The 27488-nt window shown below is 41.8% G+C and overlaps 1 protein-coding gene across 2 annotated transcripts in view; it reads left to right on the top strand.

The window, feature by feature from the left end:
* The window catches only part of CPVL (carboxypeptidase vitellogenic like), a 146370-nt gene extending 123049 nt beyond the window's left edge, over positions 1-23321 (top strand). For both annotated transcript variants that reach the window (XM_003407043.4, XM_023544320.2), the window contains exon 13: positions 22834-23321. In XM_003407043.4, the coding sequence (XP_003407091.1) occupies positions 22834-22944 (111 nt within the window). In that variant the 3' untranslated portion in view covers positions 22945-23321. The remainder of the gene's footprint in view (positions 1-22833) is intronic.
* Positions 23322-27488: the final 4167 nt, after the last annotated feature.

The following is a 27488-nucleotide window of genomic DNA, read 5'->3' as shown; positions in this document are numbered from 1 at the left end:
CGGGTAGTTTTACTTCCCCAGGGTAACCCCCTCTGGAATGAATGATGGCTACACAGCAGTATGCTGGGACAGTTAGAGTTGGAGCCTATGTACACTTCTGCCATAATCAAAGCAGGGGCCTGAGAAATCATGTGTTTCATATCTAGTATTAGCTCTGAAACCGAATTTGTGGTACCCACCTCCTACAGACAGAGTATCAGATTTTTTGGAGGCAGTATGGGTTAGTTAGGTCCCTGGGTGGCACGAATGGCTTGTGCTCACCTGCTAACCAAAAGGTTGGCAGTTCAAACTCATCTGGCAGCACTGTGGAAGAAAGCCGTGGCAGTCTGCATCTGTAATGGTATAGCTACAGAGTACTTCTACTCTTAACACGTGAGGTCACCGTGAGTCAGAACTGACTCAACTGCAACAGGTTAGAGGTTAATTGATGGTAAGGCCAGGTGCATGCAATGTTAAGAAAAGCCATGGCGTTATCTGGGAGTTTCCGATATTAATAGAAGAACATACACTGAAATGTGCTAAAATGAGCGGAGAGAACATGGCGGACAGATCCATGGAGCTGGAGGAAAGTATAAGGTGGGGCACGGGGTAGAGTGCATAGTCTGGTTTATCTGGAACCTAGAGAATGACAGCTGGGAAAGAAACTGGAGGAACAGGTTGCCTTGATGGTAGGCTAAGCGGTGATATTCTATTGCTTAAGCAGTGGGGAGCCAATGAAGGTTTTTGAGCACATTTTGAAGCTGTTCTTTGGGAAGTTTAAAGTGACAGCAGTAGGAGAAATTTAGCATGGAGAGATGAGGAAAGGGGGAGACCTTGGAAAAAGGAGTTGTGTTAGGAAATTTTTTGGAAGAAGAGCCTCCACCTGCTTCATGAGAACACCTTCTTGATGCTTAATTCTGAGCTCTTGAAATAGAGGTGGGGAAGTAAGCTTTGGAATGTTCAAGCTATGAACACCGAGCCCTGTCCGAGAGGTGGTGTCTACTGTGTATCCCCAACAGTTTAGAGGCTAGATATCCGCAGGGAGAGCACAGCCTGCCAGCATCACCCTCATGGTCTCCTGGGGCAGCCATACTAAGCCTTTCTGTCCCTCTAAAGCACAAACTGTGATCCTCACCTACGTACTGACCCTAAACCCGCAGATTTGGCTAATGGAGCCGTCAGGCCTATGGTTGACCTCACTCTCCGCAGGGGCTTCTCTTACCATGTCCTCGTTTCCAACAGGAGGCAGGCCTCCAGCTAGAGGGTATGTCCACAGAAAATGAAGGGAAGGAGGATACCACCCCCAAAGCTTGACTGTTTTGGAGAGTCATGGCCATTTGGAGCCACCATGTGGTGCAATGAGAGAAGGATGGACTTTTGAGTTAGACAAACCTGGTTGGAATTTCAATTTTGCCACTTACTAGCTGTGGGCTGGTTGCTTGTTTCTATAAAATCTGAGTGAGAACAGTCACTCCATAGGGATATGGGGAAGGTCAAAGAAGGCGTTCATGATGGCTACCAATTACTCAGCATTTAGGAGCTCTCAGACCTGTGGTCTGCCATGAACTTTTTTCCACAAGTTTGTGGAATCCTATTAGCTACCCTGTAAAGTATATCATGGTATTTACTGATTTTCAAACGTGGAAACAGAAGCTTCACCCAAGAAACTTGCTTTAAATCATTCAGGTTTCCCCAGAGAAAGAGGATATGTATATATATAAAACCAAAAAAAAAAAAAAAAAAACTTTTTGCCGTCGACTCGATTCCGACTCATAGCAACCCTGTAGGACAGAGTAGAACTGCCCCATAGGGTTTCCAAGGAGCAGCTGGTGGATTCAAACTGCCGACCTTTTGGTTAGCAGCTGTAGTTCTTAACCACTGTGCCACCAGGGCTCCATATATATGTACATACATACATACATGTATATATATGTATGTATGCATGTGTATATGTATGTGTGTATAGGTGTGTATGTATATGTGTGTGTGTATGTATATATATTTTAAGGAATTGGCTTATGCAGTTATGGGTGCTAGCAAGTTTAAATTTTGTAGGGCTGCTGGCAGGTTGGAACTCAGCAGGAGTGGACATTGCGGTCTTGAATCTGAAATCTGTACAGCAAGCCAATGGGCTGAAAACTCAGCAGGAGCTGATGTTGCTGTCTTGAGGCAGAATTTCTTCTTCTCTGAGAACCCTCAGTTTTTGCTCTTAAGGGCTTTTAACCAGTTGGACGACCCCTACCCACGTTACCTAGGATAAACTCCTTAATTAAAGTCAACTGACTATAGATGTTAACCACCCTACAAAACACCGTCACAGAAACACCTAGATTAGCATTTGATTGAATACCTGTGTACTGCGGCCTCTCCAAGTTGACGCACAAAACTACCCATCATAGGCTTCAAATAGATCTGACTCCCCAAACCTTGTTCTTTTCATTGAGCCACAGTGCCTGTAAGTACCTGTGAGGGGCAGTGGGGTGGGAAGGGATGGAATACTCCTTTTGACCAAATCCAGCCTACATGCCTGTCCTTGGAATGTGTATGTAGTGGTGGAGGCAAGAGTGGGGCTGGGATGTAAGTGGTGGATGGTATAGTTGGCAGCACATCCAGGACCCCATGGTGTTCCCTAAAAGAAAGAGAGTGCTTACAAGAAGGAGTATGATAGAGAAAGATTAGAGAGAATCAAAACCACAGCTTCCTAATTGGGCTTTTCTAAAACTAATGATAACCTTATTTTGTTTCTTTGACTACACACAACAACAACAAAATGGAGAACAAAATGGCTGAAATCCTTTGAGTAGAATGGAACTTCAGGCTAGGACTTAAACGTTTCCATGGATAATCCAAAGAAGCAATGACAGAGAGCTGGCCACCTGCCTTTCTTGGATTTCCTGCTGACAGTTCATTGTTTTTTAGAATTTTAAATAGCTTAGGGAGCATTATGAGCTGTTCATGAAGGACCTAACCGTTCCAGAAAGGTCTTCAGGAAGTCCTTAGTTGCACTGACATTAGAGGAAGCAAAGAGCAGTGAGCCTGACTTTTGCATTTGACTAGTTGAGAGGGGATAAGAAGTTAATTTTTTTTTAAGTGGCGGAAACTGTTAAATAGATTTGAGACAATGACTATCAAATGCAGCTAATTCCCTGGAAAAATGTCTTGGCTTTGTTGCAGAAATTTTTGCAGAAACAGAATCTTCATTTCTCCCCCAGCTCTGTGGCTTTCTACAAAGAAAAATGTTCTGAATCAGAGGTTCTTTGTGTCCAGTTTCTAGACCTCGGGAAGGTTCTTCTGTTTACTTTTGGGAGTCAGACTGTGGGCAGAAAACCTGAGCATAGCAATAAAGCCCTTCCCTGCCCCCCCCAGTAATAAGACTTGATATCATTGGAGAAGGAGTCTTGGGGTGGCACAAATGTTTAACTGCCAGCCTGCTAACTGAAATGTTGGCAGTTCGAATCCACCTAGAGGTGTCCCAGAAGACAGACCTGGCAAACTGCTCCCAAAAAGCCACAGCCTTGAAAACCATGGGGAGCATTCTACTCTGCACACATGGGGTTGCCCTGAGTTGGAATCAACTCGACAGCAACTAATAACAACAATCATCAGAGAACATCAAGGCAATCACAGGTTAGGTTCTCCAGAAGTAAGTACTGAGGCAAAATTATGGGTGCAAGATGTTTATTAGGGATCAATAGCTATGAAGAGAAAGAGGGAAGAGGCAGGATTGGATATAGGAAGCAATCAAACTGTGATACAGACCCAACAAAGCCTTGGCCAACCTGGCAGAGAGCTCTGGGGAGAGCATTTTCCATCAGTGTCCCACCACATTGGACCAAAATGGCCACCCTTTATATTCCCACCTCACTCAGTCACCAAATGTGGGCTTCCCCAGGAAGGCATCACCTTGGGCAGACCTGAAGATGCTGGTAGCTGGAGGCTTCCTGCTGGTTACACTCCCGGAAGTCCATCCTTGAGGGAGATCTGATGGTGCATTACTGTGTCTACCACCAAGACCACCCAAATAATGTAATTGTGAGCTCTCAGGGGGAAGGCTGTAAGAGCTAGTGGTTGAGCTTCCTTTGTTTGCATGCTATATGCTAAACTCCCAGTGTAATTGTATCTTTTACCTGTATTAGAAAGATAGATCCAGACTTGGTCTTCAATTCATATTAAGATTCCAAAACAGGAACAATAGACTTCTCAGGAAAAAGAATAAAGAGTTGTCACTAAAAACGTTCCTTTTTCAGTTATTTATTGAGACACAACAAATCACTACAAAACTCAGTGCCTTAAAATAATAATTTATTATTTCTTGCAATTATGGAGGTTGAATGGGCTCAGCTGGATGGTTCTTCTGATTCACATGACGTAGGCTGAGGTCACACATTCATTCAGCTGGGAGTTTGGTGAAAGCTGGAGCATCCAAGCTAGCCTTTTCTCCCCCAGCACTTTCTCCATATGGCCTCTAATCATGTAAGCGTGTGGTACAGACTTCCTCACAACATGGCAGCTGATCTCTCAAATTGAAGAAGCAGAAGCTCCTGGCCGTTTAGCATATTACTTGCACTGCCTTCTTTTGGTCAACAGAAATCACAGAGCACGCCCAGTTTTCTCTTGATGATAGGAATGGCAAGGAATTTGTGACCATCATTGATGCATTTTGTTGTTGTTAGGAGTCATCAAGTTGATTTTCAACTCATAGCAACACCACATGACAAAGTAGAACTACCCCATAGAGTTTTCTAGGCTATAACCTTTACAGGAGCAGATTGTCGGGTCTTTCTCCTGCAGAACCGCTGGAACTTTTGGTTAGCAGCTGAGCACTTAACTCTGTGCCACATTTTCCTAACACAGTGTGACTAACCCTTTGCAAATATAGATTCCCAGGCCCCATCTCCAGCTAGTCTGCATTTTATTGGTCTGGGATAGGACCTGGGCATCAGTATTTAAGCTAGGAATTCTAATATGCAGCCAGTTTCAGGAACCAGTACCCTAAGCTATGAGGTCTTTTGTTGCTCTGTTGATACTAAAATAGGCTCCATCTGCAGAAATTCCATGTGGCTTCTGTTTGGATAAACTTCCATTGTGATGCTTAAAGGTTGCTCTAAATCCTAACCGATTTTACTTACTTTACAGGCCAACTAGAAATTTGAGACCACAGTTTTTCTCTTAACAAACCAGCCATTGATTTGAAGCATCACTGTTAGAAAAGTGTCTTCTAGTCAATGGTATCCACTGATATGGCTCTGATTCTCTGAAATCCTTAGCCAAAACCTAAACTAAGCTTCAGTCCCTGTCATGCATTGTAGGTTCACAAGTGGTCTTTGTTCACTCAAAACACTGATAGACCACTGGTAATTTAGACTCATAGAAAAACTCTTTTATTTATTCAAACATCAGCTTCCTTTTCCCATTAGGGTTTTGTACTATAGTGAAATCATGGGGTCCTGGTATGCAATGTCCTTAGATGGTAGTGTGTGTGTTGCTTTGCCACAAAGATACAACTCTATCAAGCAGGCTCTACTTTACACATCACCCAGCCTGAGGTTCCCAGCAAAGACTTTGTCCAATAGTCACATTGAATTTGTTTCTGAATATTAATTATTGATCAAAGATTCTATTATGGATTGATACAATTCAATGTCAAAGCAAAAAAAAAAGGGCAATGATTTAGATCATGAAGTCTTATCATGAGTAAATTTAGCATTTCCACTAGGTAATCGTTAGGTTACTTAATAAGGGTTCTTAACCTGGAATAGGAGTCCTGGTGACACAGTGGTTAAGAGCTCAGCTGCTAACCAAAAGGTCAGCAGTTCAAATCCACCAGCCGCTCCTTGGAAACCCTATGGCAGTTCTACTCTCCTATAGGGTTGCTATGAGTCGGAACCAACTAGACAGGACCTAACAACAACAACCTGGAATAGAGAGTCAGTAGTTAGAATTCAAGGGGTCAGTGAACTTGGAAGGGGGAGAAAGACATTTTTATTTTCACTAACCTTTAACTGAAATAGTATTTCTTTCCATTGCGAATTACAAAATGTAGCATTTCCTTCCATTATGAATGTAGGCAACAGATCACAGTGGCAGTAGCAGTACCTTCGACTTTGTCACCAACAGAAAGCAGAGATATTTGCATATCACATATAGTTATCACAGATACAGTGTGCTCATCACTACCTTAAAATTACAGTAATAATCAGGCTCACTGCTTGCTCTTGTTACTGAACGTGTTAATGTAGAAGTACACATACTGCTATATCAAAAATTTACTTTTTACCATTTTGGTAATTTAAATGTCATCCGTTTTCTTCGTAATCTATATAATGTGTGTGTGTCTCTGTATGTGTGTAATGAATTTAAAAACATTCTGTGAAGATGTCCATAGGCTGTACCAGACAGCTATTGGAATCCATTGCACAAAAAAGACTAAGAAGCCATGCTTTAGACTACGTGAATGGTTGAAAATAATAGACCATTCCCAGCCCACACTACAGACCACATTTGATGACCCCAGGTTGGGAAATTATAAGCTTAGGTTTCAAGGAGACTTGAATTGTCATTGTTGTTAGATACCACCGAGTCATTCCAACTCTTAGCCACCCTGTATACAACAGAATGAAACACTGCCCGATCCTGCACCATCCTTACTGTTGTTGTTATGCTTGAACCCATTGTTGCAGCCACTGTGTCAATCCATCATATTGAGGGTTTTCCTCTTTTTCATTGACCCTCTACTTTACCAAGTATGATGTCCTTCTCAGGGACTGGTCCCTCCTGATACATGTCCAAAGTATATAAGACAAAGTCTCTCCATCTTCGCTTCTAAGGAGCATTCTGGCCATACTTCCAAGACAGATTTGTTCGTTCTTCCAACAGTATATGGTATGTATATTCAGTATTCTTCACAACACCATAACTCAAAGGCATCAATTCTTCTTTGGTCTTCCTTATTCATTGTCCAGCTTTTGCATGCATGTGAGGTGGTTGAAAATACCATGGCTTGGGCCAGGCACACCTTAGTCCTCAAAGTCACATCTTTGTTTTATAATACTTTAAAGGGGGTCTTCCTAGTTTATTACAGTGGTGATTCTAACTACTTCTACCATCACCATATTCAAGTGACATTATAGTAGAGGGATTAAGAGAATGAATACTATATTAGGCCTGAATTAGATCCCTGCTCTACCACTTACTAGGTGTGTGACCTTGGGCAAGTTTCTTAATTCCTAATCTGTGAAATGGGGATAATATTAATACCTACCTCTCTCACAGAATTAGTTATTAGGATTAATTGAGATAATGCTTATAAATTACCTGATGCTCCACCGGGCACCTACAACATGTAATAAATATGTTTCTGTTGCTCTTATTGACCCCTCCTAGCATTGATCTCTTTCCACAAGTCAAGAGGCTTTCCCTCTAACAGGATCCTTAAAGCCCATTGCCATAGAGTCGATTCTGATGCATAGCGACCCTATACAACAGAGTACAACTGCCCCATAGAGTTTCCGAGGTGCCGCTGTGGATTCGAACTACTGACCTTTTGGTTAGCAGCCATAGTCCAAAGGGTCTTTGGGTGATACTGTGTCTTAAAGGCTCAGATGATGACATAGGTGCAGCTACTGCAATTGTACCCAGTTTTAACTTAACGTAACAAGGAAACTCTTGGTGGAAAGGTAGAAGCAGAGAGGGTTAGGGAAGATGTTTGACATTTTGCTAAGTGACAGACTAATAATAGCAAACAAATGTGGCTACATTGAATAATAAGATGTTTCTAAAGCATTTTGTTATCTTCTGGTTTAAAAACAACCTGAAACATCCCTGTTGACAATAAATGAAGCCTCCAACTTTTGTTTTCATTCATACGGAGCCTCTAATATGTAGAAACAGGGAAGAAAGAAAATATAGGAAGGAACTTAGATTTGGAGAGATAAACTAAAAATCAAACTAATAAAACCAAAACTCCAATATTTGACAACTTATTGCTCTTCTGTTCTCCATCCTGAAGACATGGGTGTTTATTTTTGTTCCTAGCTTTCATTTTTGTATACAGCAACCGGAGTCCAAGGTCTGGATTCTGGCACCAGCTCTGTCTTCGCAGAGCTGTTTCACAGAGGGGGACTTCCCGGTTTTGCCTTTGTTGCAACTGAATTGGTTCTCCAACTCCTCCCCACTGACTGTTTTCAGACATAGGGTCCGTCTCTTCGTCTCTGCATTGGGCATAGCAGATAACACGTTAAATTTCTTAAAGATTCATTTTTGTAAACTTTGCAGCATCCATGGGTGGTTATTCTTTTCTTTTTTATTAATATTGAACACATACAAAGACATATTTATAATACCTGTGTAAGATAACACAAATGAAGAGAAATGAACACTATTCACCACCCAGAAATGCAATATGACCGGTAGTTTGTTCTCTCCATTCCATCCCCTTTGCTGATTGCCCCTGGAGATAAGCCACTGTCATGAATTTTGTTCTTATCATCCCCTTACTTTACATTTAATTAATAGTTTTACTACATGTCTTAGTTATCTAGTGCTGCTATAACAGAAATACCACACCTGGGTGGCTTTAACAAACAGAAGCTTATTCTTTCACAGTCTAGTAGGCTAGAAGTCCGAATTCAGGGAACCAACTCCAGAGGAAGCCTATCTGTCTCTGTTGGCACTGGAGGAAGGTCCTCGTCATCAATCTTCTCTTGGTCTAGGAGCTTTTCCGGGCAGGAACCCCAGAAAGGATGAGCTTTGCTCCTGGAGCTGCTTTCTTGATAGTATGAGCTCCCCATGTCTCTCTACTCACTTCTCTCTTTTATATCTCAAAAGAGATTGGCTTAAGACACTATCTAATCTTGTGGGTTGAGTCCTGCATGATTAACATAACTGCCATGAATCCCATCTCTTTAACATCATGGAGATAGGATTTACAACACAGGAACATCACATCAGACAACAAAATGGTAGACAGTCACATGATACTAAGAATCATGGCCTAGCCAAATTGATGCACATATTTTGGGGGGACACAATTCAATCCATGGCACTACAGATAGGTGTATCCCTAAACAGTATTTTACTTTTATTGTTCAACCTTATGAAAAGGAATTATTCTTCAATAATATACTTTTGCTATTCAGCACTACGTGAGGTTCATCCAGGCTGGTAGGTGAAGTTGTTCTTCATTCTTTTTCATTACTGCATAGTATTCCATTGAGTATGTTGTTGTTGTGTGCTGTAGAGTTGATTCCAACTCATAGCAGCTGTACAGGGCAGAGTATAACTGTCCCATAGAGTTTCCTAGGATGTAATCTTTTTGGGAGCAGATGGCCAGGTCATTTCTTCCATGGAGCCACTAGTGGGTTCCACCTTTCAGTTTGCAGCCAACTGCTTAACACTTGCACCACCAAGGATCCTTGCATGAGTGTATTGTTCATGTGGTCCACTACTGATGGACATTTGGGTTGTTTCCAGTTTTTATCCATTACAAATAGTGCTGCTGTGAATATTCTTGCACATACCTCTTTGTGCCTGCATGCAAGAATTTCTCTAAGTATAAAGCCTAGAGGTAGAATTGATAAATTCACTGTTTCCAAACTGATTGTATTATTGCCAGTAGTGTATAAGAGGTCTGGCTGTTCTATGGTCTCACTGATACTTAGACTTGTCTATAGTTTTCTTTTACCAGGATGTGTTAACTAAAGGGAGGCTTAATGTCTTTTTCCATCTTTAACATTCGTGGTTCATCTTGTTTTTCTGTTGCTATCTTTTCCATTTTCTTTCCTGGCCACCATCAAATTGAAGAACTGCAACATCCACACACAGTGAAAGGGTGGAGTAGACTGATCATGTCCAAGTCCTACCAGCGATTTGGTTTTGCAGGTATATCCTCCTGTCTAGGTGTCCTGTGCTGAGGTTTTGCTACCAACCTATTGAGCTTAAAAAAAAAAAAATTTATTCCTTCAGCACCTTTTCAATGCAACTCTACCAATGGTAGCTCGGTGACTCAGTAATTAGAAGCAGTGAATAAAATAGACAGATTCCAATGTATGGCCTGGATTTGCTGGCAAGCTGACTGGGCCATAGGGAGAAAGATCTGAATCCTTTTCAGACACAGCCCAAGTCCCTTCACTTCCATCACTTTTCCTTTAAAACAAGGAAGAGAAATTATTAGCCAGTTGCCTCACTGTGGGTCTTACCAGAAAATTAAGAGGAAGAACAGTAATTGGTAAATATAACTGGCCTAATTCCTTAGCTAGCATTTCTCCCATCTGCTTTTTTGTATCCTTCTCTCTGGCCTGATTTTATTCATTTCCTAGCACTCTACACACTAATCACATAGAAGTACTTTTAAAAAAGTGCTGAATATGTACAAACCAATTAAAAAAAAAAAAAAAGACAGCATTTTAGGGACATTTTAAAGAAACCAACGGCCATGAATTCTAAAATGGAATAGTTCTGTTTTGTAGTGTTTGAAGAAAATGCACAAACTTTAAAAGGTATTATTCAGGAACACTCTGGATATGTTTTTAAGGTTGTCATTGTTTTAACTTTTTTTCTTTCACAGTAGCTTCCTTGGTTGGTCTTACCTGTCTTTCCACTTCTCCAATCTACCCTCCCTGCTATGCTTTTTCCAAAAATGCATGTCTGATTGTGGTTTCGCCTGTTTGAACCTCTCACTAACTCCCTGATACCTTCAGGATAAGGTCCAAGCTCCTTTACATGGAGTAGTAAAGATATATGTGTATATACATATATGCGTGTATCGATATAGATGTGTATATACATACACACACATATATATACGTGTAAATAAACCGAGCCCATTGCTGTTGAGTTGATTCGGATTCATAGGGACCCTATAGGACAGAGTAGAACTGCCCCATGGGGTTTCCAAGGAGCAGCTGCTGGATTCGAACTGCCAGCCTTTTGGTTAGCAGCTCCATATGTATATGGAGTGCTGATGGTGCAGTGATTAAAAGCTTGGTGGCTAACTAAAGGCTGGCAGTTCAAATCCACCAACTGCTCCTTGGAAACCCCATGGGGCAGTTCTACTCAGTCCTGTAGGGTCACTATGAGTCAGAATCAATTCAACAGCAACATTTATACATATAATCTAGACTTTGTTTACTGCCTCAACCCAACATCTCACTCTCCCTTCTTAATTATAATCCTGAAAAAACAAAATGCCTTACAGTTTCCCAAACTCTGTACTATTTCATCAGCCAGCAATTCACCTGTGATTCTCTCCCCCTTTCTTTATAAGGCTCTTTCTACTCCTATTGCCTCCAAAACCCCAATTTGCTAAGCTCCAGCATTCCCTCCAGGAAGCTCTCCTTGATTACTTCCTTGGAACATCTCCTTCCTTGCATCCCCCTCTATCTGTGTGCATGTCCTGTTGCATCCACCATGCTGGTGTTTTATCATTTCACTTTAATTCCCTTCCGCCCCTCCTTGACGCTCAGCTCCTTGAGGACAGGAATAACGTGTCATTTAGCTGCATAGCACAGCCCTTAGCACAGTTCCGGACACTCAGTAAATGTTCACTGAGTTAAAATCAAACCGACCCCTACCTTGTCCCCCTGGGTGGTGCAGACGGTTTGCACTCCGCTACTAACCCAAAGGCTGGCGGTTCCAACCCCCCCTACAGGGGTGCTGCAGAAGTACAGGTCTGGCAATCTGCTTCTGTTAAGATTACAGCCAAGACAACTCTGTGGAGCAGTTTTACTCTATAATACACTGGGTCGCCTTGAGTTGGAATGAACTCGATGGCAACTGACAACAACTTCACCCCCACCCTCCTTTTTTGTGTGTGTGTTTTTAACACTACAGTTCTCAGAAGGAGTGCTGTGTTTGCTCACCAAATGTACACACCAGATGCCTTCCAGGAAATTGACTAGACATGCTGAGATAATACATAGTTCAATACAATTTCCTTCAAGCTAAATGATGACTATTTATGTCAGCTAAAGACGATTTCCTTTCTGTGTCACATAGGAGAAAAAAAATTGAGAGCTATCCTAGGTAACAAATTCATGGAAGGAGTGGTAACCATTACATAACTGCAGTGCTAACTAGAGCACCCTCTCTTTAAAAAAAAAAAAAAGTTGATTGTTTGTTTTTCCTTTTCCTAAAAAAAAAAAAAAAAAAAAACTTCTTGAAAACAAAGGAAGTAATAAACAACAGCAACTTCATCTCCCAGTTTTACTCTGATTGTTTGCCAAGAGTCAGAACAGCCTGCACAGATCATGTGGGTCTATTTCATTAGAGAGTATCCATTAGCATAAAAAGAATGCTTCTAAATTAAGCTGCCCAAATATGCACTTAGTTAATACTTGGGGAGCTAATTTATTGTATTATTTAAAATATAAATTGGCTAGCAAATCTATTTACTGAGGTATAACAGCTAGGCAACGATGCATAATTTTATCTTAGCTGTTGAATGGCTTTTAATAATCTACTGAAATTTAACGGAGAACCATTTCATTAAATGAAAGTGAATAAATACTAAGAAGCCTAAAATTTAAAGTATTATCCACACATGAAGAATGAGTTTTTAAAATTATTGGAATTTGAGAAACAAAGAGGGAATTGGGATTTGCTTTTTAAACAGTAACTTTTTGTTTTAAAGTGTAACCAAAAACTCACAAAATAACTTCTAGGAATGTTAAACAAAGCCAGAAAATAAACAAATAAGATAGAGGTGGAGTGTGGGAGAACACTAGGCAGTGGGAAGGAAGAAAATAAAGCTTTAATTCAAGCAGAATCCTTTTCTGTGTCCAAACAGTTGTGTTCCGAAATCGTCTCATTGTCAACTGGACTAACGGCACCATGTTTGTGCTGCATAGTTTTTGCTTTGGTAGTAAAAACCATGTGCCTTGCTTTATCTCAACAAATGCTACCATGAAAACATCGTGCCATTTGGCAGTACTGGGGCAGCCAGCACCACTTGTACGAGGCAAGGTCATAGAAGCTCCACAGACACATCCAAACTCCCTGAGGAACCAAATTGCTGGGCTGAGGGCTGTGGGGACCATGGTCTTGGGGAACATCTAGCTCGATTGGCATAACATAGTTATAAAGAAATGTTCTACATTTTACTTTGCTGAGTAGAGGCTGGGGTCTTAAAAGCCTGTGAGTAGCCATCTATGATACTCCACTGGTCTCACCCCTTCAGGAGCAAGGGAAAATGAAGAAAACTAAAGTCACAAGGGAAATGTTAGTCCAAAAGACTAATGGACCACAAGTACCACAGCCTCCACCGGACTGAGATGGTGCCTGGCTACCACCACTGACTGCTCTGACAGGAATCACAATAGAGGGCCCTGGACAGAGCTGGAAAAAAATGTAGAAAAAAATTCTAACTCACAAAGAAAGACGAGACTTGCTGGCCTGACAGAGACTGGAGAAACCTCAAGAGTATGGTCCCCCAGCACCCTTTTAGCTCAGTAATGAAGTTACTCCTGAGGTTCACACTTTAGCCAAAGATTAGACAGGTCCATAAAACAAAACAAGACTAAAGGGGCACACCAGGCCAGGGGCAAGGGCTAGAAGGCGAAGGGACAGAAAAGCTGGTGATAGGGAACCCAAGGTCAATTGTTCCACCCAGACCAGCTTTGGGGCTTCTCAGGGGGTCTGATACAAACAGAGGGATCCCATGGACATGGTGGTGCAATCCTGACGCTGGTATCACCAATTATACTAGCATTTTTTCAGTGGGACTAGGTAGTAATGGAAGGATGCAACAGAACTTTCTTGTCTTTCTGCAAATTTTTGAAGCGTGGCCCTGAGCTGAGGTTTCAGAGAAGCTTTGGACCTTATAATTTACCTATTTGCACAGATTTTTTTTTTTTTTTTTATGTTGGGAAATATTTCATCTTTCTCCAGAAGAACCAAAATGTGAGAGGATGAGTAGTCTGTGGTTAAACTGGCTCAGGTGGGAGGTCTGACATGCAGTGCTTGCCAATTTCCATGGTGTAAATACTCCCACCATGGCTAACTTCCAGCTACCGACTTACCATCACGGAACATGGAGCTGGGCTTGGCTAACTTCCAGCTACCAACTTACTTACCATCACTGAACATGGAGCTGGGCGTGGCTAACTTCAAGCTACCAACTTACCATCACTAAACATGGAGCTGGGCGTGGCTAACTTCAAGCTACCAATTTACCATCACTGAACATGGAGCTGGGCGTGGCTAACTTCCAGCTACCAACTTACCATCACTAAACATGGAGCTGGGCAGCGATGTGCATAAGAGACTCTCCTGAGCCAGTGCAAGAGAGCTCTAGCATACCATTGCTAGAACCATCCTGCACTGCTATTGGCTAATATGCCCAGAAGGAAGTAAAGCTTTAGCAAGTTGGCTGGCTCCTGTGTCTATGTTACTAGAAGACTACGAGTCAGTACCTGGTAGGTCCTCACAATACTGCTGGCAGAGAGCATTTACTGCTATAACGCTTTCCTTTCTTCCCGCACTCCTGTTCTCGCCTCCAAAAAAAAAAACTACAAATGTAGGTCATAAAACTAGATATTCAGTAAGGGTAAATAATGAACTAGATTGTGCTTTTATCCCCTTGTGGAGGTCAGATATATGAGCCAGACAAGGAATGAGAAAATGAAGAAGGGAAGTTTCAATTACTTTTTAATTGCACCAAGTCCTGTGTTGTAAATTGGGTTCCTGAAAGGGAAAAAATGCAGAACTGCTTTTTTGACATTCTGCTAAGACAAGTAAAGTCTTGCTTGCTTGGCATTTCTGTGTGGGGAGAAGAGGGTATTTGGCATTGGTGCGTGTGATGAAAGGGGGAAAAAGGGGTGGAGAAAAAGAATGGGCTGGGTTATGGCATTGGCAGGCCTAAGGGATAAAATTCACTGTGGACACAGTTAAGTGGACGCTATTGATGATGGTTTGATGTCACAGTCAAGCTGCTTTCATACTTTAATTGGGACCTTTCCCGGGGGTAGGAAGAGTTCATAGTGTGGAAATAAAAGAAGCCTGGAAGAGAAATACCCCTCTTCCTGGAGAATATATTAAAATCATTTTTGTTTTTTCTGAAAAATTATAGTAATGACTTTTATTAGTGTCATAACTTCTGCTCTGTCTCCCCTCCTTCAGGGGAAAAGATATTCCTTTGACCGTAAAAATTCAGAGAATAGTAGTACTCATGACCGTTGGTAGAGTGCTTATTTTTTGCCTATACCAGTGCATAGTTCAAGCTTAATATGCATTTGTGGACTGAGTACCAAGCAACAGTCTGTACGTATTACCTCTGACTCCTCACAAAAAGTTAAGTTCTTAGAGTGACCAACCGTCCCAGTTTTCCTAGGTCTTTTTCAATTGTAGCATTGAAAATCCTGAGTCCCAGGAAATCCCTCAAACCCCGAGGCAAACTGGGACAATTGGTCACCCAAATTCTTATCTCCATTTTACAGATGGGAAAATAGGGGCAGTTAAGTCACTAAGCCAAAGTCAGTTTTTCTTTTTCTTTGAAAATATCTTTATAAGGCTTTCATTTCTGGAGAAATTCTATATTGGCAATTATTTTCTTTCAGAACCTTAAAGATATCATTTCATTATTTTTTAGCTTTCATCATTTCTGTTGATAAATCGGCTTTCCGTGTTATCATTGCTTCTTTGAAGATATTGAAAACACTTTTGCTCTCATAACTTTTAAGATTTTTCTACCAGTCTTTGGTTTTTAGCAATGTCTTAGTTACCTAGTGCTGTTATAACAGAAATACCACCAGTAGATGGCTTTAACAAACAGAAATTTACTTTCTCACAGTTTACAAGGTTAGAACTCTGAATCCAGGGTGCCGGCTCCAGGGGAAGGCCTTTTCTCTTTGTAGACTTTGGAGGAATGTCTTTGTCATCAATCTTCTCCTTCCCTAGGAGCTTCTCAGCACATGGACCCCAGGTCCAAGGGACACGCTTTGCTCCTGGTTCTTCTTGCTTGGTGGTAGTGAGGTCCCTCTCCTCTCCTCATTTCTCTTTTTTATCTCTCAAAAGAGATTGACTTAAGATACAGTCTAATCTTGTAGAGTGTGTCCTACCTCATTAACATAACTACCTCTAATCCTGCCTTATTAACACCATAGAGGTTAAGATTTACAACAATTAGGATAAACACATCAGATCACAAAATGGAGGACAACCACACAATTCTGGGAACCATGGCCTAGCCAAGTTGACACACATTTTGGGGGACACAATTCAGTCCATAACAAGCAGCTTACTATAATGTACCTAGATTTTTTTTTTTTTAACTTGAACTTATCCTGTTTGGGTTCATAGGGCTTCTCAAAACTGTGGCTTGAAGACTTGTCAATACTGGAAAATTTTCAGCCATTTTAAGTTTTCTTCTTCCTTTTGTACCGTTCCCTCCGTCTCCCATTCTAGTTCTTTTTACATAAGTCACAGATTTTGTAGTTTCAAGTGTATTTTCTATACCTTTTTTCTTCATGTTTCAGTCTGGGTATTTTCTACTGAGGTATCTTCCGGTTTTATATATTCTTTCTTCTACCATGTCTAATCTGCTGATCTACTTAGTTCCTAATTTCAGTCATTGTATTTTTAGTTTTTGAATTCCCATTTGATTCATTTGTTCTATAGTCTAGTTCTCTAGTGAATTCTCTATTTTGTTACCTAACTTACTGAATATTCTGTGCAGTTATTTAAACATACTTGGTGGTTCCAACATCTGCATCACTTATGGTCTCTTTCTGTTTTTTTTTTTTCTTTCTTAGTTTTTAGGAATTTGATCTTGTCTCTTGGGATGCCTACTAAATTTTATTGAATGTTGGAAAAATTATATGAGAAAAAACATATGAGAAATAGTGTTATATTCTTCCACATAAAAGGATTTAATTTTCTTCTGGAAGGCAGCTAGAGTAGGGGCAGATCGCCTTGATCCAGTCAGGGGTTCAGGGCTGGATTTCAGGTTTTGGGAGGGCTGATCTGTTGCTGATTTTCATTCCTTCTAAGGCTTTGTCATTTATGGGTGCTTACCAGTGCTGTACCACCTTGATAGGCCCTGAACTCTGTATTTTGTGTTTTTTGTTTCTATAGTTTTGGTCTCCCAAATACTGTAAGTCTGTTGAAAGTTCTTCTTAGCTTTTTATTCTTTTATCTGTCACTTTTTGCTTGGGTTCCTGCTCAAAGAAGCTTAGAAATCAGTGAAAGCCCCAAAGGAAAAATCAGCACAAAACGTTAGATTCACTTCTCTGCAATTCTCTTTTCTCCATGATCTTGACCTCTCCAGCTCTGGCTGCTCTGGTTGCTTTCTGATACCTTTAAACAGCTTTATTTTATAATTTTTTTTTCTAATATAGTTTTTATTGTTTTTGTGGACCAGGGGAGGTTCGATAAGAAGGATTGTGTCATAGTCAGAAGTCCTAAATTACTATATTACTGGAACTGATTATGTAAGATGGTGTACGTAGGAAGCCCTCTGGGAGCTGTGTCCCTGGGTGGCATATACAGTTAAGCACCTGGCTACTAACCTCAAGGTTGGCGGTTTGAACCCACCCAGCAACCCCTAGGAAGAAAAACCTGGCCATCTGCTTCTGAAAGGTCACAGCCATGAAAACTCTATGGAGTGCAGTTCTATTCTAACATACATGAGTCGCCATGAGTTGGCATCAACTCGGCGGCAACTGGATAGTTTGGGAACTCTATGGGAGCATAAAAGGCATGTATTGAGTACTCTAGGAATCTGTACAACAGTGATGAGTCTCCTGAAGCATCCAGAAGCTTCTTTTCTCCTTCTATTCAACAATCATTTGCTACATTGGAAGTGTAGGGTGGAGAATCTTAAGAATAATTTTCCCTGAACACTGGGGGAGCTCTGCCTTGGTTTTTGAGAGTGACTCGCCTCATTCTTTTGTTACAAGGTAGCTACTAACAAGCTTTGACTTGTTTTTTACTCTCATTCCCATGTACCTTTTCTTTTTCATTTGAGTGCATATTCATTTTATTTCTGATTATGGTTAATATCTGAAGGCTAAAAGCTAAGATTTAGTAAATGTGTGAAATGGAATAGAGAGAGTAAAAGAACTTTAATGTAAATCAGAAACCATAACAAGCAAGATTCTCTTGAGTGTCTGCATCATTCCATAGCAGGAGAAAGAAACCATGAATCTATCCTATGTCATCCACCTCCCAACCTGCTTCTCCCAAATGATGTCTCTTTTCTCTTTCCCTGATTGCTAGCGCCACCGCTTTATAAGCTGCCCAAGTCAGAAATTGGAATGGGGAGATGGTATATGAGCATGTGTTGGGGGTGTCCTCTCATTTAACCCTTCCACCCACAACCCACTGCCGTCGAGTCAATTCCGACTCATAGCGACCCTATAGGACAGAGTAGAACTGCTCCATAGAGTTTCCAAGGAGCACCTGGTGGATTTGAACTGCCAACCTTTGGGTTAGCAGCTGTAGCACTTAACCACTACACCACCAGAGTTTCCCCATTTAACCCTTATACCTGATTAATCTCTAATTTTATTGGTTCCACCCATACATACTTTTCTCCATTCTCTTTTCACCATCCCTGCCATGAGCCCACGTCATCTCTCACTTGAACCAGTAGTCCATCTCCTAATTTGCCTCTTTGCCCCAGCATCACTCCAAGTCAGTCCCCTTGTTACATATAAAGTCATCTTCTGTCTTGCAAATCTGAGCATGTCACTACCCTGCTTAAAACCCTATAAGATAAATCCAGAAAGGCAAATCTATAGAGACAGAAAGCAGATCGGTGGTTGCCAGGAGCTGGTGGGAGTGACTGTTGAAAGGTGTGGGGTTTCCATTGGGGGTGATGAAAAAGTTCTGCAACTAGATAGTGGTGACAGTTGCCAAACATGGTGAATGTACTAAATACCACTGAATTGTACACTTTGAAATAGCTAAAATGATAATTTTTATTTTACATGTATTTTCTTGTTGTTGTTAGGTGCCATCTAGTCGATTTTGACTCAAGGCGCCCCATAGTGTCTCTTAGGGTTTTCTATTCTGTAATCTTTACCAGACTTGATTGTCGGGGCTTTCTCTTATGGAACATAGCTGGGTGGGTTTGAACCACCGACTTTTTGGTTAGCAGCCAAGTGCTTCACCATTGAGCCACCAGGGCTGGCTCCTGTATGTGTATTTTGCAACAATTAAAAAAAACAAAACAAAAAAAAACCCTGTAGGATAAGGTCCACTCGTCCCAGCATGAGTCACATGGGGCTTCACGTGGTCTTACTACTTACCTGTTCATCTTCCCCTCTTGTTGTCTCCTCTGACCCTTCACCCTTCATAAATAGAACGACTTGCAGGTTACTGCACATGCCATGTGGCTCATGCCTCGATGCCTTTGCACCCACAGTTTCCTCTGTCTGGAGTGAAGCGCTGCACCCCCACCCCACCCACCATTGTCTGCTCAGCAATCTCCCTCAGGTCCCAGCTCAGAGGTCTCCGCCTCTGGGAAACCTCCCCTGACATCCACATCAACAACATTCACATATTGAATTTCCTTCGACGTTCTGTGTTCTAGAAAGACAAAGCTGGGCAACCTTTACTACACTCAGTGTTTCTAGTCCCAGGGAGAGTTGTATTGTTTTCTAAAAGATAAAATGGAATGAAGCTTTAAAGTGTTTGTGTAACCCTTTTTAAATTCACGACATATTTGTGACCCTCCTGGAACATCTGGAGTCCATGAGTGTAGCATTTTTCAGCTCTAGCGTGGAAGCACCCAAATATACAGTTTCTGGCGATGAGGCCATTTCTATCCAGCCAGTCTTGAGATCCATGTTGTCCCACTTAAATATGTACTCATGGCCCTGTCACGTTTTGTTACACACCTCTATAAATGCCACAGAGTGGTCTGTTGCCTTGATTTGCGAGTGTTGAATCGCTTGGCTATAAACAACAGAGGGGTTTATTTTTCAGAACTCAGATTTATTTCTGAGGTTATGGTCAGTAAAATGCTCTGAGTGAATCTGTATGAGAATGCGCTTAATTTAGGATTTTAGTTTCATGTGAAATAGCCTTTGTTCCCAAACTAGCTTCTCTTTCTAATCCCAGTGACACCATTTACCATGTCATTTGGTCATTATATTAGGCAGTTCAAAAACCTGACGGGGGTCGGGTGGGCCGCCGAGAGTAAGAAATGTAGCATCCCAGCCCCCTCAGCTCTTCTTCACCCCTTGATTGTCAGGGACCTGGAAGGCGGATGTGAGCATGTGTGTGTAAATAACGGGAGGGCAGGTGATCAGAAAGAAATAAGCTAAGGGAAGGCCATGAGCAGGTGTTAGACAAATTTCTACTTGTAATCTCTCTTGATGTAAACAGCGAATTCACTGGTATGTCACAGGATAGAAAAAGTTCTTCTAAACAGTGGTTCTCGGAGTAGTCTCTGAGACCAGCAGCGTCCGTGTCACCTTGTCATTGTTAGAAAGGCCAATTCTCGGACCCTACACCAGACAGCCGCAGTTGCTGTGGGGCTGATTCTGACTCATCGTGATCCCAGTGTGTCAGAGTAGAATTGTGCTCCACAGGGTTTTCAGTGGTTGATGTTTTGGAAGTAGATCTCCAGGTCTGTCTTTTGAGGCACCTCTGGGTGGACTTGAACTCTCAATCTTTAGGTTAGCAACTGAGCACATTAACCATTTGCATTACCCAGAACTCTAGACCTTCAGGACTGGGAACTCTAGGGGTGGGGCCCAGCAATCTGTTTTAATAAGCCCAGGTATTTTTGTACATGCTAAAGCTTGAAAATCACTGTTTTCGACAACCCCTTTTAACCAAGATTTTTGAAGTTAAGGTAGGAACACTGGGTGTATTAGGGTAGTTAGGTTGATACAGGCATCTTGGATTTTGAATAGGGATAGTTGTTACAAGAACAGTGATCAGAACTGTTAATTTATTGAGTACCTCACATGGCAGGCACAGTGCTGGGTGCTCCACAGACATTATTCCATTAAATCCTCACACAACTCACAACTACCCTAGAGGTAATGCTGCTTTCCCTATTGTACAGTTAAGGATATTGAGGTTCAGAGAAGTTAAGTTACTTGCCCGGGGTCACACAGCTTGCTGTGCCTTGAGTCGTGCACCCCCACTCTGACTTCTGAGCCCAGGCTAGAAAGCACTATGCTATACCACATTAGCTGAAGCTCTGGTTCTGGAGGCAGGCTGATTGACCTTTTGCTCTTGGGTATTCAGTTTTTACTGTTCGGGATCATTGCTGCCAAACTCCTTTCCAATTGAAGCAGCTGGATTTTGTCACACACATGACTTGGCTAAGTGTCCTCAGCTGAGCTAAAATTGCACAGAAATCACTCATCAGATTCCTGCCAAAGCTGGAGGTTTGGATGGGAATGTACGGGAAGAAAATTCTAGCCTGGGATTGTGAGGACAGCAAAAGTTTTCCCCTGGAGTCACATGAAGGGGTTCTTGTCACACATTTGTTTACTTTCAGTCTATGACAAAAAGTGGGGCGGGTTGGGTTCCAGATACAAATGTGGGCATGAATGGTTTATGAGCCCCACTGTGATCACAACGGAAGGAAACCCTGTTAAGGGCCATGACCGCTAACCAAAAGGTTGGCAGTTCAGATCTACCAGGAGCTCCTTGGAAACCCTGTGGGGCAGTTCTGCTCTGACCTATGGAGTTGCTATGAGTTGGAATCGAATCGATGGCAACGGGATTGGTTTTTGGCTTTGGTAATCACAATGAAACACAAATGACTATTGCTGGACTGTAGCATAAAGCAAAATTCCACTTGCATATGACAGGAGTTAAGTCCAGTGCCCCATCTGTAAATTGTGACCTATCCCCCTTACCTGCCTCAGACAGCTGTTGACAGGTGGGTAAAAATATTCTGTAAATAAACTGTAAGGTTCTGTTCGAATGTAAAGACGTGTGGAAGCACTATGATCTGACTGAAAGAACACTGATGTTTTGTATCAGAAGTCAAGGTTTTACTAGCAAGCATCATGCTGAGTGAAAAAAAAATAAGTTACAAAAGGACAAATACCGTATCATTTCATGTATGTGAAATAAGCAAATATATAGAAACCAAAGATTAGTAGTGCTTACCAGGAGTAGGAGGGAGGGGAAAGAGGGAGTGTTTGCTTAGGGTGCATTCAATTTGTGTTAATGGTGGTGGAATAATTTGGAAAAGGATAGTGAGAATGGTTGCACAACTTGATGTAACCAATACTGAATTATTCATGTAGGAATTGTTGAATTGGTTTGGTTTTGTTGCATATATTTTCACTACAATGAAAAAAGTGGGGGAGACGGGGGAGAGACAGAGAGAGGGAGAAAAAAAGCCAGGGTTCTAGCCAGTTCTCTCACCATTACCCAGCTCAGGGCCCTAACCAGGTAAGACTTAGGGCGCAGCATAGAAGAGCAGGCAGCTAAGGGGAAAGAGATAAGGAGTAATTTTCAAGTCTTATACACGTGAAAGATGAATGCAGCTTTGTGGAAACTTCAATAATTATGTAATTTCAAAACTTCCCTGCTTTAAGGTATCTATATTAAAGCTGAGGAGCCCTCATGGCACAGTGGTTAAGCCCTCAGCTGCTAACTGAAAGCTCGGCAGTTCAAATCCACTAACTGCCTTGGAAACCCGATGGAGCGAGTCTACTCTGTCCTATAGGGTTGCTATGAGTGGGAATCGACTCGACCGCGATGGGTTTTTTTTTTAAATAAAGCTATCAACAGCAAGATAACCCAAAAGCATGAGTTAGTAGAATATGTTCTGTAGTTCATGTAAGTTTTAAATATATTTTCATCTGAATTTAAATGTTCCATATATTTAGAATATCTATTTCTCTAAACTTTAATTTTCCTTTTATTTTTTTCTTCTTTCAGGTGATCGTTCGAGGTGGAGGACACATCTTGCCCTACGACCAGCCTCTGAGATCTTTTGACATGATGAATCGATTTGTTTTTGAAAGAGGGTGGGATCCTTATGAAGAATAAATCACTTTCGTGAAAGAACCCTTTAGGGGTTTTAATCTTTGAAAAGAAAAACTTTTATTGCAGAAAATGTCATATAGATAAGAAAATTATGTTTTTTATACCTGCAAAGTCTTTCTTGTCAGTAAAAATTATCCTTGAAACAAATGAGCTTTTTTATTTTTTAGAGGGGGCGGGAGATTGTTTATTGCAAAATTCACTTTTAAAAACTGCTGTACATGAGTGAGAATGACATGGTTTAACTTCAAGGATGCAAAGAGTGGGTTCTGTGATGTTGCTTCAGATGGAAATGGATAAGGGGGTGTTGGGGTCTTGCATTGGAATTTTTAATTCTGCCTGAGAGTGTATGAAAAGTGCAATAAAGGAACAAAGTCGTAACACCACCTTGTTCTGTGAATTACAGAAGAGTGTGTCGTGTCATCTACGAAGGTATCTGTTAAATGTTACTGAATAATAGCAGTGGAGTTATCACCAAAGGGATGGATGAAGTTATAACAGTGGTGGGGAAGAGACTCTGGAATTTTTAAAGTCTTAGCATGAAAGGTAGCTTGAAATTCTTTGCAATAGAAATCTTATACATAAAATAATGATGTACCAATTCAAGACCAGCGGAGGATCTTATCTAGAAAACATCCGGAATCTTTGCCTTTCCATGAATTTGGATTTATTGCGTCACTTGATGTGTACACATTTATCAAACTGCCTATGGGCCAAATTAATTATATGAGCTATTGTTAATTTGAGCTTTAAACTGTTTGCCTCTTTTGGCCAAATAAGGAACAACCAAATTTTGCAGAATGTTGGAATATCCGACAATTTTGAGATCACCTGGCATCAACAGATACACATTTATAAACCTACATACATTCGTAACTTTCCAGTTAAATCATTACATCTTGGCACAGCCTTCCTATTTAGGCATCATGTGCTCACATCTCTGTGATTCTATTTAGCCTTTCCACACCGCTCCTCTCTCAGATTATCCACCTGCGACTGGGCTCTCTGGAGAATTAAATTTAAAAAGGCAGAGCCTGTTCTTGCTGCAAATATTTTATTGAGTTTGTTCATTTTATTTCTCATTTTGTGCCTGATTTCATTCAGGTTTGTGATCTCCAACCCCCCTCTTTTTTTTTATACCTACTGTTCGTCATGTCCATGTTTTGTTGTTATCGTGTGATTCAATTTGATTCCGAATCAAAGTGACCCTGTATGTCAAAGCAGAACTGCCCCATAGAGTTTCCTAGGATGTTACCTTTACAAGAGCAGTTTGCCAGATCTTTTCTCCCACAGAGCGGCTGGTGGGTTTAACCCACTGATCTTTAGCTTAGCAGCTGAGCGTGTTACCATTGACCCGCCAGGGTTCTGATCTAAAGCAGATTTGTGAGTATACGCTGTATGTCTTCAGTAATTTTTTTAATGATAGGATGATATAGCAAAAAAGGTTTGGAGATCATTGTTTGAGAGGATAGAAAAAGGCTTAACTTTAAAAGTACCCTTCACTTTGGCCAGTACTAATTTTAAGTTAAAAAAGCAAGGCATTTAACAATATAGGATCGTTTAAGTTGCAAGAAGGAAAGAAAGAGAGAGAGACAGAGAAAGACAGGAAGAAGGAGAGAAGGAGAGAGGGAGGCGAAGAAGGGAATGAAGGAGGGAGGGGAGGGAAAAAGACAAGCCCACAGACACAGAAGTTTTTGTAAAGACTAGCATGGCTGGAAAGAGAAACAGGAAACTAGTAAAGGCAAGGGAGCAGGGACTGGGTGTTGGGCTTGGGAGGAAAGAGAACTTAATTTTCTAAGTTTATTTTTTGCTTTTTAAATGTTATGCAATTTTGTGCTTGTATTACCTATTTTTTTAAAAAACCTGGCCCCAGAATCTCAGAGAAAGGATTGTCTTTCTCTGGGTCATTTTGCCTTGGAAGCAGAGCCCTGGGGTCTGCTCTGAGGAACAAGCGGCAGGGAACTAATCCAGGCCAACGCAAATGCTGTGAGAGGGCGTTTGCCCCCCGCCCCGCCCCCCGTAGCTGACTGTCGGGGAGTGAGGGCGCCAGAAATGTAAGAAAAGGAAGGTTTAGAGGAGGTAGAAGAGGAGAGGGCCTGGTTACGTGTTCTTTGAAACCAGAGACTCAGAATTCTGAGGAAACCGGCAACTGGTGAGTGGGAGGGAGGTCAGCACCCCTCTCCTCACCCCCCCCTTCCCAGAAATGCTGAACAATTTCAACAGAGCTTCCAGATTAAGACAGACTAGGAAGAATGCCCTGGTGATCTACTTCTGAAAATCAGCCAAGAAAACCCTATGGATCACAAGGGTATGACCCCCAACCAATCATGGGGCTGGCGCAGGACCAAGCAGCATTTTGTTCCTATGGCAGCTAACAACAACAGGATGTGCCAGGTGCTCACCAAGACGTGACCAGGTAGAGAGTTTTCCCAGATCACAGAAGAGGCCATGGAACTTCATACACACAAAGAGATGCCTGAGTTTCCCCAGCTGATGGTATTCAAACCTGGGTCTCTGTCCTTAAACCCCACACTCTTTCCACCAAGACACACCACCGCCTGATTCTGCAGCTCTTTCTCACCTAATGGCATCAATGAGTAATCAGCGGTGACCCCGTATGGATTAAGGGTTTGTATCATCATTAAAAATACTCTCTACTTTGAAAGCTGTGTAAACCAGATTCTTGGAAACTTCCAGATTCAACATCTGCTCCACCCAAGAGTAGCTAATGTAAATCTGAATAGTGGCTCTTGGGAAAGTCCTAAGAACTTTTATTTAATTATTAATTTATGTGTAGTCCCTAAATCATCTTTTCTCATGCCACCCAAACCATGATATATAAGGCCAGAAACCAAGGGCTGAGATCCTGTGACAAGCTGCTTGACTCGGGCCCTGATTTACCACAGAAAAGGCCACTGTTCTTTTCATTTCTGCTTGTGAATAACAAGACCCCCACCTTTCATGGCTGATGATATATGGGCCATGGCTGGGTCAGTCTTTATGCCATTTAAACCTCTGGTTCCAAGTTCTGAAACTGTTTCATTCTTCACGCTGGGCCCTGGAGGCCCGACCTCCGGTCAACAGGCCTGCCGCAAAGATGATTGGTGGAAGCCTGTTTAACTCCACTTTCACACAGGAAGTTGGTACCCAGGGATGAAATACAGCTACCTGTGCAGATGTGTTTACCTTTTCCCGCATGCTGTAATGGTTATTGCCATTATGATTCTGAAAACTTAAAAAACAACATTCAAAAAACAAACCTGAAAGTGATTAATTTTGTTATCCCTAAGATACCGGAGCCTACGAATTGAAAGCAGGCTGTTGTGATTTACATCTGTTCAAACCCAAGGAAAGACATCTGTTTAATCATTTTAAAGGGAGTTTTGGCAACTCTAGGAATGGGATGTGGGGCTGTCTGCATTCCCCCAGGCTCCACGTACTTCAGAAGACCAGGGCTGTGGTTGCTGCTAAAATGGATTTAACAGGAAAATGAGCTGCATCTAGCCAAATCTTTCAAGCAATTAATTTTTTTCCCCTAAAGTCCGTAGTTTTCAAATTGCAAAAGTAATACTCTTTCATTGTGAAAATTAAAAAGTAGAAACTGCCACTCCCCAATCCCAGACATCACCCGGTGTGACCCATGGTTACATCATCCCAGGTTAAGGAAGGTGAGCCACCTTGAACTCAGTGCCACCAAGACTGCATCCAATGGCAGAGAGGCAATCACCAAGAAGAACACAGGGTGGTGTTACCAGGAGAAATGGGGCCTGGTGCCGGTATCCAAGAGACAAAAAACGTCTACCACATCCAGAAGACAAAGCCCAGTAGAAAGATTAAAGCCGGCCACTGCATCTGTGACATGCGTGACATGCCATTAGGCCCCCGGGAGGCTCAAACAGCGAAGCCCTCAGGGGCTATGTTAGTCATCTAGTACTGCTGTAACAGAAATACCACAAGCGGATGGCTTTAACAAAGAGAAATTTATTTCTTCACAGTAAAATACGCTGAAAGTCCAAATTCTCTCTCAGCCTTCTCATCAATCTTCCCCCAGACTAGAATCTTCTCTGCACAGGGACCCCAGGTCCAAAGGATGTGCTCTGCTCCCAGTGCCTCTTTCTTGGTGGTATGAGGTCCCCCATTTCTTTGCTTGCTTCTTTCTTTTACATCTCAAGAGATTGCCTCAAGACACAATCCAATCTTGTAGATTGAGTCCTGCCTCACTAACACAACTGCCACCCATCCTCCCTCCTTAACATCATAGAGGAAGGATTTATAACATACAGGAAAATCACACAATACCAGGAATGATGGCCCAGCCAAATTGATACACACATTTTTGGGGGACATAATTCTGTCCACGACAGGGGCTAACCGAAAGGTTGGAGGTTTGAACCCACCCAGTGTCACTTCAGAAGAAAGGCCTGGTGATCTGCTCTGAAAGGCTACAGCCGGGAAGACTCTGTGGAGCACAGTTCTACTCTGACACATGTGGGTTGGCCATGAACTGGAATTGATTCAAGAGCAACTCGTTTTGGTTTTTTGACACGGTA

The sequence above is a fragment of the Loxodonta africana genome, chromosome 8 (assembly GCF_030014295.1).
Source record: "Loxodonta africana isolate mLoxAfr1 chromosome 8, mLoxAfr1.hap2, whole genome shotgun sequence".
Taxonomy (NCBI): domain Eukaryota; kingdom Metazoa; phylum Chordata; class Mammalia; order Proboscidea; family Elephantidae; genus Loxodonta; species Loxodonta africana.
This window is presented reverse-complemented; position numbering and strand designations above follow the sequence as displayed.